Consider the following 16,973-nt stretch of genomic DNA (forward strand, 5'->3'; position numbering starts at 1 on the left):
AAACGTGAAATTTTCAAATTATTTTTTATTGAATAAAAAACAGTTACAATCGTTGTCATGAAAACTATCTTACTGTTATAATATATATTAAATATGTATGTCTATGTATATAATCCACATTCCGCGGATTTTTGCATTAAATAACGAATATATTAACGAAAATTCATTATCCTAATTAATCACAGTTATTATTGAAAGCCTTTGTACTTAAAAATTAAAAGCTTGATCCGCGCCGATCAGCCAAATATATTAATAACGAACTATACTAACGATCACTATCATTATGAGTTTAGTGGATACCCACGATGGCGGCTAAGCGACTCCAGTGTAAAGCGCATAAAACCAATAGCGCAGAGAGCACGCTATAACCCTGAGCGCTCAGCGCCACAGCGCCACCAGTGCTTGGTGTAGTCATGGGAGCGCTTGTAGCCGTATTGTCGTTCTTATCTTCGCCGTTGTCTTCTTCAATCTCGTCTTCGCCGTCCTTCGGCATATAATCGTGGCAAGTAGGGAAATTCTTTGGTGCTGACTTCATTTGATCATTGTCTCCAACTTTGATAATAAGCGCCATGCCAATTTCCGCATGAAATTCGATATGGCAATGGAAGAGCCAAAAGCCGGGATTATAAGCCTCGAAGCGTAAAATGGTATAACCGCCATCTGGTATGGTCACGGTGTCCTTGATCGGTGGTCTATCGAGATTGCGTTTGAGCAAATTGTAGCGATCGAGTTGCTTCACCTATTGGAAAGAGAGAGAGTGAAACATTATTATAAGAGAGCGTGAGATCGGGTGTTAGCAGATTCACTTACCATTTCAATAGTGACATTGGAGCCCAAACGTTCTAGGCCGACCACACGAAAAGCATTGCCATGCAAATGGAAGGGATGATTTGCATCGAACGTGAAACCTTCATCGACCACGATCAGCTCGACGACGGAGTTTAACGGCACTTGTAGCACATGATGACAATCACAGAAATCTTTTCTACAATCAATGCCTTGCTGCGCCAGACTTGTGTCATTACAGAAGAGCGAATCATCGACATTATTGCGTTCAGCCATCAAAGCCATCGGTGGCATCTTCAGTGAAATGTGATTCAATTGTGGTGTGTATAACTTGTTGGTCTTACCCAAGCTATCGTTGAAACCGTAGTAATCACCAGGATGGAAAACTGGGTTGTCCTTGGCATAGAAATCGTAGTAGACGAAAAATTTATAATCCGCCACGGGCTTGAGCGCATCACGATCCACACCCGGTACTGTATCGTAAATTGGAAGCGCTGTCATTTCTGCGGCAGTCAACGAATCCGGATGTCCCGAGCCGCGATTCATCGCATTTAGCTCGATGCCGTCAGCTTTGTGTTGCCAACCCAGTACGCCGTTTGGCTCTGTCTCACCTGCGCCCTCATAACGCAATATACCCACTTGAAAAGCGGATGTAAATTGATCGCTGCAATCCATTAGACCCTTGAAACGTATCCAATAGTTGCCGATGGACTGATTTGCATTCAATACGAAGTCGAAACGTTCGCCGGCATAGGTGACTATGGCGCCCACCTCGAGTGGCTCGAAATCATAGCCATCTGAGTGTATAGCTAAGAGTGTGTGATTGTCAATGGACAAAGCGATGGGACAGTTGAGGAACTCGGCGTTGATAATACGGAAGCGATAACGGAAACCGCGTCGTACATGGAAGATTTGTAGTGGCATTTGATGCAATTGGATGTCGTCCACAGCGCGTTTCGTGCGCTGCACGTTGGTGGGTTGCGCTGTGAGGTCAAACTCCACTTCCGGTTCGGAGTCACTACGGTCCGATTGCGGTGGCTGCTGTGCCACATGCGTTAGACGTGAGATCTCATTAATATTGCGCAGACGCATGTTGTCGCGGCTGGTATCGTTGGGCGGATGTAGAAGCTCTATTTGGGAAGGTGTCAAATCGTACTGATCTGCGACCTCGGATTGATTGAGTACAAAGGTTAATGGTGTGGTGCTTGTTGTTGGTGTGGTTGTAGTAGTAGTTGTAGTCGTAGTTGGCTTTGGTGTTACTGTTTTGTCTTCCTGAATATTTGGCTTGTCAACTGCACCCGCACGCGCCTCCTTCTTAGCTTGATCCCAAATCGCATAGTAGAAGCGACCGCGTCCATTCACCAGCAAATTAACCGGCTTATTGTCGCCGCGTGAGTGGTGATGCGACGAAAATATGCTAACACCGGGCGTATGCACCCAATCCTGCAAGATCATCTTGTGCTCGGACAAGTCGAAATCATAGAGATGCGCATGCGCCTCCATGGCGCGCGGACGACGTACAATAAGCGCGCCAAAGACGCCATCACCACGCTGCATGCCGGTGTGCGAATGCCAGAAGTGTGTGCCGGAATTTTCCGCACGAAAGCGATAACGGAATGTTGAATGCGGCGAGATGGGACACTGTGAGATATGCGGCACGCCATCCATATATGGGAAGTTGCGTTGATGCATCCCATGCCAGTGTATGGTGGTGCTGTCACCCAATAGGTGATTATGCACATCGACCACAATCATATCACCCTCGCACACCTCAATCGATGGACCCGGCATCATGCGATTCACGACCATAACGCTGCGTTCGATACCATCGCCGAGCACACAATGCGGTCGCTCACAATCTGTGCCATTTTGTGGACAGCCATAGCAAGCCTTCGACATAGTCTCATACCATTCGACCACAAAATTGTAACGGCAGGTCATCGGGTCGCCATTTGGTTGACATTCGCGTGCGCACGGATGATTGCGATTGAATTCTTCCGTCCAAATATCACCGTTCTGCTCACGCATTTCAGTCGAGCGCACCATCGGAGTTTCGCTGCCGCGGCATTGCTGACAGCAGTCCTTCACATACACCTGCTCACGTGGACAATCCAGCGGCAGTGGCGCACAAGTCTTCTCGAACACATTAATCATTGGTGTGACAACGGAGCGTTCGGGTAGCGGTGCGCATTCGTACATGGTGCAACCATCCGGACTATGCCAAGTCTGTCCCAAATCGTAGACGGTGTCGTTGAAGCGGCACTTGGTGCGCACGCATTCGCCGCAGCAGCTGCCGGGTTGTGGGCGTAACTCCGAATCCTGTTGAGAAAGAGAGAGAGAGAGAGAATTGGTTGGTAGTAAAGCAGCATGATTTCTGTTTGATTTATACAAAATTTGGTCAATACGAGTACATACCACATCGCAATAGAATTGCCCACAATCCACATTTGTAACTGTCTCTCGCGGTGCGCCGTTTTCATCTTGTTCGCAGGTATGTATGTTGCATGCGTCTTGCGAGGAAACCCAAACTGCGCCAATTTCTCGCGTCTCCGGTTTGTCGTCTATAACTACAGAGCAGACAGAGGGCGCTGAAAGTACAAAATAAAAAAAGTTTTGAAATGAAGATGGATTGAAATATATTTGGTAATTTGGAAAACCGAGCTTTGAAGTCAGAATATAAATGAATTCGGAAATTAGACTGTCGTTTATATTTAAGCCTGTTTAACAACTCGATATGACCAGTGAAGAAGATCACAAAATCTTAGTAAATCTCATTGATCATAAAACCACTCATACTTATTTTAAATATCAGAAAACAAAGGTTCTAGCCTAACACTCCCTTTAATTTGAGATAATCCTACTTGAATCACTGGTCTTCTGTCATTTTTAACCATGTTCGCCGACTAAAAGAACCGATTTAAGCTGATTAACTTTGTAGAATTCCTTTTTGATTCGCAGACCTTGATCTTCCGTCATTTCGAAGTATATTCGTCGTTTAACCAAGCCATTTTAAGCAGGGATTGAATAAGCTATCCATACCTTTGCAGTCGAAAATATTTCTAGAACTATCAGCTCTTGACGTATCAAACACCTTTATCGGTTTCGAGGTTGTCATTGTACTTTTGGACTACCCAAAATAGGTTGGGTTTTCAGAAGGGTTGCCTTAAGTAAAGTAAATATCAATTTATATAGAGTACGATATAAACTTTACTTTATAGAGTTTTATAGGATGGAGTTGACAGGTCGAGAAGACTGCAGGAAATGTCTAGAACAGGGCACCAGAGAAATAGTGGAGCATCTGTACATTTATCCCGCATTGGCAAGACTACGCAGTAAACATCCGGGGTCCCCAAGGCGTGATACAATGTAAGAGGTATCGATAATGAGGCCACAGAGTCTGTTAAAATTCGCGTCAAGCGCAGGCATCTAAACGATGACTACTCTTGGACTTAGAAACTGAACTCCACCTGGGATCGCAAAGGACCAAACTGGTATATGCGCGGCTTATTGGCCTACCAGATTAACCTAAACTTCTATGATTTATATAGCATATGTAGGTCTTTCCAAAAACCTGTATGCTGGACCTTTGTGGTATATCAAAAAAGGTAGAGCATAGTAAAAACGGTTGACTTAAGCATAGTAAAGACCTAGTTAGGTATGTAGAGTAGGGTATAAATATTACTTTACGTGTTGTTTAAGTATTTTAATTCAGATCATATATATAGAACAGCAGCTTTGATAAGATCGTGACTATGGAAATTCTTTGTATAGTGTTCATTTTCAGATATCAGGAAATTCAGATGACTCTCTGTCATGCTGTGTCGAAAACTGTAAAGAATAAAAAAATCAGTATCGGGTAAAATATCCGCTTTCGAATTGAGCATATTGCCAAAAATACATATGAGCCTAAGCTGGAAGAGGTAGTCTAAGTTGGATCCATATCAATTATATAAAAACTGCTGCTCTCTGTCATGCTGTATCTGCTAAGCAATGCGACAGTTTGGAGCGACGAAACTCAGTTCATTTTGAGACAAGAACGCGTGGATCAGTTGAAAATTTGCCAAAAATGTCGAGTCATGCTTGAGTTATTTCCGGGACTACCTATATATAAAGAGGGGGAAAACTGAAAACTTCTCAATGCAAGTAATTTCTAAAGTGTGCTCAGCTTGCAACTTTGTCAAAGTTATGCAAATATCAAAAGTAGTTAAAAGGCAATTTCGTGTTGTTGAATAAATCATTTGTCATTTTCATAACGCCAGGCTTGAAGATGTAATAGGCGTTTTCTGCTTCAAGCGCAAAAATCACTACTTCGCTTAAACGTTGGTGTAACTCGTCAACGTCGCCGTCGTGACGACTTCGATACGCTCACCTGTTCATAGTGATAATTTGCTTGCCAGCTGTTACACAAAAAATCGTGATATTTGAATGATTTCATTTCATTTTTCATAGAAAAAATATTTGTTTAATATATTTTTTTTCTATTGAAAATTAATTTATTATTAAAAATTAGTGCTGAAATTATATTTTGTTTGTATAAAATGTCATTACTGTTTATTGGCGCATACAATTAACTGATGCATGGCTTGCTTTCATTCGTTTGAGCGAACTAGTTGGGCAGTCTACTTCGTGCTTAAGTACGGGAATCGTGATTCTTTCCCGTTCATTTAAAGAAACAAATTAAAATAACCAGCAAAAATGCAAATTCGCCAAACCTTTTGAAATTATTTTTAATAAATATAAATAATAAAAAAAATTAAATTATATTAAAATGTATTCCACCCTTTATTGCCGGCTAACTTGAAATAGAAAGCCCAAACGGGTGTAAAATACAATTTAAGCCACATGTGACACGCCGGTCACGATCGATTTGAATATTTGGCATATCATCAAACTGCATTTAAGCGCAATAAATAATAAAGACAGTCACAACACACGAAAACAGGTAATTGAATAGGGCAATTGGAGAGGTAAATGTAATAATAATGTAAAAAAAAATTAAAAAATATCGAAGTTATTATAAAAAAATAAACATTAAAATAATAAAGTAAAAAAAACGTAAATAACAAAAATTTAACAAATAGTAATAATACTTCGGCAAATCAAAAAATATAATATACAATTATTATAAGAAATAATAAAATACAAAAATTATGAAAAAAAAATTTTATTTACATTTTATTTACAAAATAATAAATAATTAGTTAAAAAAGTAAAAAATAACAAATTTTTTGAAAATTAAAAACTTTACAAAATAATTAAATGAAAACGAAAATAACTACAAAAGAATAAAACAAAATTACTAAAAGTAACAGAACCAATTTCACATAAAAAAAATATTGAAAAAACTTTTAAAAATTATCAAAACTTAAAAAAAAATTTAGTAAAAATTAAATTAAAATAAAAAATTATAAACAAAATTTAAAAATATAAAAAAATGTAAAATATTAATTGAAAAAATTACGTTAAAATTAATTATTAAAAATTTTATTTATTAAAGTTTTAAAATTAATCAAAATTTAAAAATTTAACAAAAATTAAATTAAAAAAAAAAAAAATTACAAAAAATAATTAAAGAAATTTAATTAGTGAAAATTACATAATTAAAATAAACTAGAAAGATTTAAAAATAAATTTCGAAAACCTTATAAAGAACAATTAAATTAAAAATTGTTGACCGTATATTAAAAATTAAAACAATTAGAGAATTAACTAAAAATTAATTTCGTATATAATTAAAAATATATTTTTTTAATTAATTACTTTATTAGTTAATGTTTTAAAAATAACAAAAAATTTTAAAAATTGTAAGTAAAAGTTAAGTTAGTAGTAAATACGTATATTAAATACATAAAACATTTTTAATATATAAAAAAAAATAAATTGAAAATTAAAATGTAGAAAAAATTACATTAAAATTAATTAATTAAAGAAATTTAAATAATAAAAATTACAAAATTAAAAAAATTACATAGATTTAAAATTAAATATCGAAAAAATTATATAGAATATATATGAAAATAAAATTGTACGTGTAATAAAAAATAAAAAAAATTAAAGCGTTAATTAAAAAATATTTTTTTTATTATTAATTATATTAGATATATAAATTAAGATCAATGATAACTGTTTAACAAAATTATAAAAATAAATGATATTAAAATTATTGACAAAAGTGTAAATAATATTGAAAAATTCAAAATTTACAAAAATATAAACTTTTAATTAGACTTGAAAAATATAGAAAACTTATAATAATTGAACCAGAAAATAGAAAAACACAAAAATATTCTTTGAAAAAAAGAAATTATGGCAAATAAAATTAAAATTATTTAATTAATTTAATTAATTAAAAAGTGTAAATTCCATAATTTTTTTAAAATTACGTAATTAAATTTAAGTGAACGTTAAAAAATATATAATATTAATGTTAATTAAAACTTTTAACTAAATTCTAAAAACTATAAAAAAGCGATATTAAAATTACAAAAAAAAGTTTAAAAAAATTGAAACATTTTGTTTAATGACTTAATCTTTTAATTAGACTGAAGAATATGTAAGAAATTATTAAAAATAATTAAATTAAAATTTTTAAAAACATTAAAATTATGAAATTAAAATTTAAATTATTAAAATATGTTTATATTATATTAATATTATTTATAACTTTTAATTATATTCTAAAAATTATAAAAAAAATATATGAAAAAACGATATTAAAATTAAAAAAAAGCTTTAAAAAATATTGAAACATTTTCTTTAATGACTTAGTCTTTTAATTAGACTTAAAAATACATAGAAAATTATTAAAAATAATGAAATTAAAATTTTTAAAAATATTACATTGGTAAAATTTAAAAAAAAAAATATTTTATAAGCAAATTTTGTATTTTTGGTTTTTTTTTAAGTAAAATAAAATTAGTTTTAGTATTTTATAAAAATTAATTAAAACATTTAAATTAAGCACTAAACATTTAACAAAAGTTATAAAAAAAAATTATTAAAATTTAAAAATATTGAAAAAGTTACTAAAAATTTTAATTAGAATAAAATAAATTAGAAACTATAATACATGTATATGAAAATTAAAAAAAATTATTTTGACAAAAATTTAAATTTAAATAATTTTTTTAATATTATAATAAAATTTTTGAAAATGAAAAGGTTAAAAAGGCTAAAATATTTTTTTTTTTTATAATTGAAAAACTTCGACTGCAATAAATTACTAAAACGAACATAATTCACTAATAGTCACTCCAAACAACACTTAATTTTATTATTAAATTAATTTGCTTAACTGAAGTGGTTGGGGTCATAAATCTTCCACTGCTTTGCGCCATTTATGGGACGTACGGCGGGTTATTCTTTGTTGCGCAAACAATTGGACGACTAAATACGACTAAACGGAACTTCTATGTATGCGCGCGGCGCTGCAAGAGAGGTGATTAACACAGAATGCAAAAACAGAACACTGAAATGTAGCAAAACCTATGAGCAAGTCAACTGTATATCAGCTAGGTGATTTAAGTGACGGCGCGCACGTAGCCAGCACCACCACTTTGGGGGCTTCTGACGTCAGCGCCAAACAGTGCATGTAAATAATAAGCATACATGCTCCCGGAACTGTCTACATGTGCTCGTCAAACGGACTTTCGCTCGACTGATGACTACCCCGAAACGGGTTTTCCTGCGCGGCTAAGCGTCGGCGCGCAGCTGTTCAAGCTTGATTGGCTTCAACAAAAGCATTTCACGCTACACTTCCACCCTCCGCGGGGTCGAATTGTCTGCGGTGCACGCTTAATGAAGCTATCAACGCTAATGTGTATTGTAGTTAATATCGTGAACTTGTTGCGGCTGCAAATTAACAGCATCGGCACTTAGCGCATGCGCCGCTCTCGTTAACGCTTTTGTGGGCGGTTAAATGCGCCAGCAGTTTGACGGTGTTTAATGGCTTTAATTTAATTAAAGACTCATTAGCTAATAGGATGTGTATAGTTGTATGTATGTATGTATGCTTGACGTGCAGTTCAAGGCGTTTGGACTGGTTCATCGATGCTGCCACGTGCAGCATGCGCTCATACGTGTACATTTTAGCCATAAAAATGCTAAAGTTAGCAACAAAAATTGCATAAAAATCTCAACGTGATCTCTGCCACTTGCCAATTTCCAGATTGAATTGGGTTTTTCATTTGTGTTATAAAATAAATCATTGATCACCCGCAGGCGGATTCACATTAAATGAATTTCTAATTTTTTGCATAGATAACGTGTAGGATAGTAAAGTTCGAAACGATCGAAGCAGAATAAGAATTAAGTTGGATTGAAAGAGCATATGGAAAACAGCTATACGCAGTGATCACATATACCTATTCTTTTCGTTATTCATACAATTGGAATTCGCTTTAACAGCACTTTAGAATTTGACGAAACGAACGCGCTACTCGCTTAATAATATACAGTGTCGAATAAAACATATTGGACTCATACCTATGCGTTACATTATCATCTCTTATGCTCGCAATTATCATTTTAAATACAAACAAATCACTCTCATTTGAAGAATAACTATTTATTTAATGAAAACTTACAAAATTTTACAAATTATTTGACTCCATGCCATTTTATACGAAAAAAATTAAACATGTTCAATATTCAGTGCGACAAAACATATTGGAATAATGATTGTTATATAATATTCTATAGCATAATCATTATTTTTAATGGCTTCACTGCATCTATTTGGCATGAAAGCTATAAGATTGTCAATAGCTTCAATAACCAAGCTTGTTTTGCAGCCTCGAACATTTTTTTTATCCCCATTCACTCTTTCTCTGTCCATCCTTCTATTTTATTATATATATTATATCCCAAAGATCTCAATAGGGTTGAGATCCGACGATTGAGCTGGCCACTTTAACATTAATATTTTGATCAATGACCCAATTTGCCACTGCTTTCGACCTCTGCTTTAGGTCGTTGTCGTGTTGAAACCCATGAAAGTGCCACATTCCACTCGGCATGGGAAAGCATCACGTTCTCAATGATGTTTTTGTATATGATCCTTAATGTCATTGATTCAATAAAGCGGTCCAACACCAAACTTAGAAAAACATCGCCATACATAATGCCACCTCCAACATGCTTAACCGTACCTTGACAGTATCGGGGATCTAACCTGTTATTTTTGGTTGGCGAACTCTTCTCATTCCGACTGAATATATTTCAAATTTAATTTTGATTCATCAGAGAAAAGTATTGTTTTCCATCGTTTCACTGACCAATTGATGTGTTCCCGAGCAAATTGTAATCGGTTTAGTCGATTTTTTTCTTGATAAAGAGGCTGTTTAGCTGTCTTATAATTTGTTAGTCTACCTGCACACGCTATTCGTTGTACAGTACGGCTGCTAACTTTCAAATTTAAGGCTTTAACCACGCTCGCGATCGCTACCGCTACTTATATGGAAACTTATTTAATTCTCAAAGTAATTTTGAATCATCATGTCGTGTTGTAGCATTAGGTCGTCCTCCAAAATGGTGAGCTTCCACGGATCTACTGTCCCTAAATTTATTTGAAATAAAGCTCGCTGTTGAATTATTGATATAAATTTTTTTACAAATGTTTTTTTCTTTTTTGATAATCCTTTCTTGTGGGATTTAATAATTAATTGTTTAAATTGAATTGAATGTTTGTTTCCAGCGATGGCCGCTTATGTTATTAATTTCTTCATAATTAGTAAAATTTAAATCGCGTCACGGCTTTTTATGTAAGACACTTGATTAAATAATATGTTTTGTCGCAGTCAATATTGGAAAAATATTTAGCTGAGACTTTAAAGATATAATATATGTATATTTACATTTTTTTGACATTTTTGTTCAAACAAATAAAATATTTCTTTTGATCAGCAAAATACCTTTAAAGAAAATATTTTCGAGACAGAACAAGCTGTATTTCTATTTTATAAAATTGATCTCTAATACTTCTTTCATTGAAAATGTAAATGTTTGATTTATTAGTTGAGCTTCTCGACGACGGCATCCGTCCCTGACCACAAACGGCTGCTATTTAGCCATTATTAGTCGCAAATTTCCATCATTAACAATATGGAATCACTTTAGGTTTAACGCGGACATAAAAGGTAAAGAGATACGAAAAACATTTTTTCGTTTTACTATACGAACAACTTTCTAAAATTCTCAAAAATTTTAAGAAAAGTACCCCTACGTTCATAGTATTTTATAATAATATTATACTGTCAAAATTTTTCCAAATTTTGGGTATTTGCTCGAGAGATGTAACAACAGATGCTTGCTGACGGGCGGAATATGACATATTGCAGCTCAGGAGCTACTCCGTCAATGTCAACCAAATTCAGTATATAGCACTATTATTGTTGTCTAATGTTTCATTCAGAAAATAGAACCACAGGTACCACAGGTAGGTGTGATCTACTTCTCATATATCGAAATTTGAAATTCGTTCTGATTACTTCCTTTTATAGCCTACATATAAATCGAGAGCTAACACCGTTTTAGATCTATCGGGAACGCTGCATCGACTCTAGTTTCACGCTACCAGATCACTGTAGCGTCCTTCAGGCGTCCGTGGCTGCCGTCAAGGTAGCGGTAGATTTACTGCTCCGAAGCGCACCCTCCTTGAGAATGGTGTGCATTCACTCCGAAAGTCAAGCCGCTATACTGGCTGTTAGCTCGCTGACTGTGGAGTGCATGACCTCATTAGCAATAGCTTCAAGCTTTTTCCATATTAGTTTTCCGGAGTCGCCGGAAACTGTAAAGCAGATGACCATCCTAAGGAAGGATTCCTTATTCCAATTTCATACGATTGAATGCGAGTCGGTTGTTCGATGTTCCCTTGCACTCTAGCGCTCAAGCGCTGGACCTATGGATGTCTAGTGAACTTGGCTGTCTCACTTCTAGAAATTGTAATCGGATCATAACGCTTCAAGCCCCAAATACCGAATATATGATATAAGCCCCAGTGCACGTGTTTGGCTTCTTAGCAAAAATGCAGCCACCAAGATCGTGTGATCTTTTCCAGTGGAGATATGTAAAGTCTAAAGTTCATGCGGATAATCCCGCTTCAGGCGTTTGAGCAAAACATCATGCTTATCAATCGCCAGTTACCAGTCGAAATGCTCGAATGAAGCTTCGAATATTGGATTCAACGGATGGACCAACTGAGTTGAAAGTGATAATATTCAAAAAAAAAAAAATCCAAAGAATGTCCTATGAGATGATAATAAACATTCCTGATTGAATTTGAAGTTTTTGTGTTTTTTCTTTAAAAAAAAGTTGGAAACCTCGAATGGATCACCTTTTACTTCTGCTTTCTTATGTAAATTCTTTAGAAAATTGTATTAAAAGGATTGCCATATGCATAAAAAATATCCAAAAAAGAACATTTTATAATTTATTGTCGGTATAATTGAAAATAATTGCACTTTCCGAGCTTACTCTAATTTTAGAATTTTTTAGTTAATATTTTATGACTTCATTAAATTGTCTTTGAGACTTAAAAATGACTCTTAATGGCTTTATATACATGAATTTTAAGTTCATGAAAGCCAACAAAAAAGTTCAAAGCAATTATTCGCATTTAACTGCCACTTATCTTCATCTGTTTTGTTTTGGTTGTAAGTTATACTTGGTTCGCCTGCGTTTTGTGCATATTAACTATGTATTTAATTTACAAAATTATCACTTTTTTGCATTCTTCGCCAAAGTACTAAAGCGTACACACGTCTAAATTTATGTGTTTACTAATATGCATACATACATATACACATATGTACTTACACATATACATACACTATATGTGTGTTGAATGCCTCGTAAATATTCAAGTTTTCACAAGTTCGTTAACGCTGTGAGCAAAAATTTTTGGGCGGCGACTTGTCGTTGCATGGCCTCACAACTGATTACAATCACAGCTGGGGCTTACATATGTCTTCGGCCATTAATCTGTCACACGATCAACGAAGTGCATATAACTTAATATTACCAAATGCAAATAAAACAAGGCAGTAGCAATTTGGACGTGAATCCGAAAATGCAGCAAAAAAGCCACTTAAAATGTGCTGCGTTTACAAAAGAATCACGTGAAACCAGCAGCTGTTTATGTATATATTGGTACATACATATATCCATTATTTCCCCGTTAGCAGTATGAAAGTAAATAAATATTTTACAAATTATCCGCCAGGGGAAACAAAGAACGAGGAAGACCTCCACTCCGTTGGAAAGATGGTGCTAGGTGGAGAAGGCCCTGGCTACTTTTGGAATCTCCAATTGGTGACAAACAACGAAAAAGAAGAACGGCTGGATACAAAAAGAGCTCAAGGTATTCATGCCACACGAGTTAACGCAAAAAATCTTCATATACCGAACTTCTGTCTGTTGATGGAATCACAAGGAAATCGATCCATTTCTGAGACGAATGGTAACTGGTGCTGAAAAGTGAATCACCTAAGCTAACGTTAATGGAAAACGGTCCTGTTCAAATCACTGTTTGTCGGCGCAAGCCGCAGCCAAGCCAAGATTGACTGTCAGAAAGACTTTGTTAGGGGTTTGGTGTGATTGACGGAGAAACATATCCTATGAACTGCTTCTTCACTGCCAACGATTTCCTGTGCTGTCAACAATATGTTCATCTTAAAATAGCAATCTCTCAAAAGATGCCAGCTTTGGGCAATAAAGAAAAAATTGTAATCCATCAGGGCAACGACAGACTATAAAAACGCCAGAAGCTGCGCGAGCTAGGCTGGGGGGTTCTTATGCATCCACCTTATAGTCCGGGCCTCGAACCAAGGGATTCCTACCTGTTCCTGTCTATGGCACTGTTGAAAATTGAATGAAATAGGGATGTCGGGGAAAATTTCTGCCGGGACTGCATTTCTCAGGGGGCCTGGTTTTCTGTAACAACTTTGTGCTAATTTTTTTCTCCAACAATTCTCTACAATTATCTCCGGATCCCTACTGCCCTGGAGAGCGACATAATGAAATTATTTTCAAGTCACCACAAGTGGTCCATCCACCTCTCCTCTTTCTTACTAAATACTCTAGAGAGACTGATGCACTGGTACATAAGAGGGCGCATTCCGAGAGACCATTTATCAGCCTCTCCTCCTTCTTACTAAATACTCTAGAGAGACTGATGGACTGGTATATAAGAGGGCGCATTCCGAGAGACCATTTATCAGGAGCGTAAGATGCCTACTTTAAAGGCGAGTCAGTAGATACTACGCTCCATACTATTGTGTCATTCCCTGTTGGGACCTTCCTTGATATAGAGGGAGCTTTTAATAACGTTCCACCGGAAGCAGTCGTAACTGCTCTGGATGGTCTTGGAGTGGAATCAAACCTCAGAGAAGTCATTGGCAAAACATTAGGTATCTCAACGAAATTGGTTTTCTAGCTCTATGACACTATATTCAAGTCCATTATGTTCTATGGAGTCTTTATGTGATGGAGGGCTTTAGAAAGGACCATACTCGCAAAGAATCTCAAGAGCGTTCAACGGCCGGCGCTCATTAGCATGTGTGGTGCACTAAGGACCACTCCAACCATGGCACTTAATGCCTTCCTGCACATATTGCCAGAAGGCGTTTGGATGAGAAAGTTGCCATCAGATTCAGAGTCCGGGTTCCTAAAAGAACACGGGTCTGAACACTTGAAAATCCTCACTCACTTTGACTGCATACCGGTGCTGGTTCCCTGCCGTTTTGTGGCTTGGGTTATTGCGCATACCGGCCGGACGCGCACTACAATGTATTGAAAGACAATTAAATGAGGGTCAGCAAAAATACTACAGCAACAACAACATGCCGACAATCAGCGGCCACAGCTGGTAGATACGGCTATCGCTAGCATTACAAGGTGCTAAAAAGTATTGTACATAGTTGCATGTATGCATATCGATATGTCGAAATGGCTGCCTGCATGTGCAAATACACCTGTAATTGCTCGCTGCAATAGCACATTGTTGTTTTTGTTTACATTATATTTTATAGTCCCTCATATGTCCATTATTTGTGAATAATACTGCAAAATATTTATGCCGCCCACACAATGCGGCTCAATGATTGCTGATTTTTTCGTTGTCAATGTTTTTATTTACCGCTTCCCTTAGCACAAATATGCATATAAATATGCAGAGAATTGTAAATATATAGATACAATTATATATTTGCTTAGTACGTGCCTCTGGCAACGCCGAGAAGTACATTTCTGGCTGCTCGCTTGCGATTTTTGGGTATTTCTGCCTTTTTTGGTTGCCATACGTCATTTTTGTTGTTGGTTATGCATGTATATTTGTTTGTGTATGTGTGTGTATGTACAGTTATTGCGAACATGGCAATTATGTTTTTTATGCATTTCACAGCCACTTTGCGTGCATAACCTACATAATTGGCTGTGCGGATGAGCTGCGCGAAGGGCAAAATTTGCGCATAGGGTGGAGCGTGCTGCCACACTATAACACTTTTCGATTGTGCAGCGCATACCAACCTGCCTCATACATATTTACAAATTTATTATTAAATCATTATATTTGCCATCACTTAAATTTATGTCTGTTTGTATGCATGTATGTAGTTGTCTACGCTAACCTTCATTGTTGCTGTTGTCAGCCGTCAACAGTCAGCAGATGGCGCTTGCATAAGCGTCTACCTTAACTCTAAGTATGTACATACATATGAATATATGTAACGCTGTGTGTTTGCTCTAACAGCCGGGCTTTAATTGAAGGTGTCGCGTTGCTTAGACACGAGACTGACTGGCAATTCAGAGTGATTGCAAGAAGCTCATATTGATTTATGTATTTAATATGGGTATGAGAATATGTAACTGCTTATAATTGCTGAAAAATATGTAGATTTGTAGTGGGGTGGTTAAAAAATCTTCAATTTTTTACAATATGCTCTGAAAATTTCTGTGCTAGAAACCTGACAAATTGTTTCCAATATTAGTTTAGGTTAGGTTATGCCAATGAGCCACGCATGATCCTTTGCGATACCGTATGGTGTTCAGTTGCTAAGTCTAAGAGGAATAGTCATCATAAATGGTAGGACGCCTGCGCTTGACGTGAATTCTAACAGACTCCTCGGCCTCACTATCTATACAATGTGCCAGATGCTTACAGCATAGTCTTGAGTCCCTCAGTTGTTGAGATATCGATCTAAAATTTTGCAACCGTACTTTTCTTCTTCAGAAATTGCGCATTTGTTGAAACCGCCAATATCGCATCACTATAACATATAGCTGCCATACAAACTGAACAATCAAATTCGAGTATTTGTATGAACAACTCTTTCATTTAACAAGATATCTTTTCAAAAATTGGCAGAAATTTTTATACAAAGTAACGCTATAATGTCCAGAAAATTTGTTGAGATTGAACCATTATACCGTATAGCTGCCATACAAACTTAACGATCAAATTCAAGCTCTTGTATGAAAAACTTTTTTATTTTTCGAGATATCCTCACGAAATTCGACACAGATAATTACCTAAAGCAGTTCTACAATCTCCAAAGAATTTGTTCAGATCATGTCACTATAGCATATAGCTGTCATACAAACGGAACGAACAAATTCAAGCCCTTCTATGAAAAACTTTTTTACTTGATGAGATATTCTCACGAAATTTGGTACGAATTATAATTTAAGGCAAAGCTACAATCACAGAAGAATTTGTGCAGATAAGACTTTTATAGCATATAGCTGCCATACAAACTGACCGACGAAAATCAAGACAATTACATTTTTATACGCTTTTATGCAGCACCTTTCAAGGGTATTATAGCTTTAGTGTCGTCGAAGTTAACATTTTTCTTGTATTCTTTATTATCGACAGGAAAAATTTTTACCTCAGTATCTACCATTAAAAAATGTATTTTCTTGTATATATTTCTAGGAAAGTGAGTGTTATAAAAAAATTGTCTCCTTAAAACTTTTTGTAAACCGCACATTTCAAAATTATCTTTAATATGAAATAATAATAATATTAAAAAAAATCAATTTGCTTTGACCCACCCTAATACGTATGTAAATATGTTTTTCAATCGTTATTCTTATTAGTTTTTATAGCTGTCGTCTTTAGCCGGCGGCTATAAGCTGCGCAAGCAAATATTTATAGGCACGCCAACATATCTATTAGCTGTTGTTGTTGT

The 16,973-nt window shown here is 35.7% G+C and overlaps 1 protein-coding gene across 1 annotated transcript in view; it reads right to left on the bottom strand.

The window, feature by feature from the left end:
* Positions 1–7: 7 nt before the first annotated feature.
* Positions 8–16,973, bottom strand: part of LOC120768422 — a 40,979-nt gene continuing 24,013 nt past the window's right edge. The window contains exons 4-6 of the mRNA XM_040095103.1: positions 3,202–3,374; positions 811–3,105; positions 8–739 (exon numbers count right to left, since the gene is read on the bottom strand). Coding sequence (XP_039951037.1) covers positions 290–739; positions 811–3,105; positions 3,202–3,374 — 2,918 coding nt within the window. The 3' untranslated portion in view covers positions 8–289. The remainder of the gene's footprint in view (positions 740–810; positions 3,106–3,201; positions 3,375–16,973) is intronic.

Source organism: Bactrocera tryoni, chromosome 2 (assembly GCF_016617805.1).
Source record: "Bactrocera tryoni isolate S06 chromosome 2, CSIRO_BtryS06_freeze2, whole genome shotgun sequence".
NCBI classification, from domain to species: domain Eukaryota; kingdom Metazoa; phylum Arthropoda; class Insecta; order Diptera; family Tephritidae; genus Bactrocera; species Bactrocera tryoni.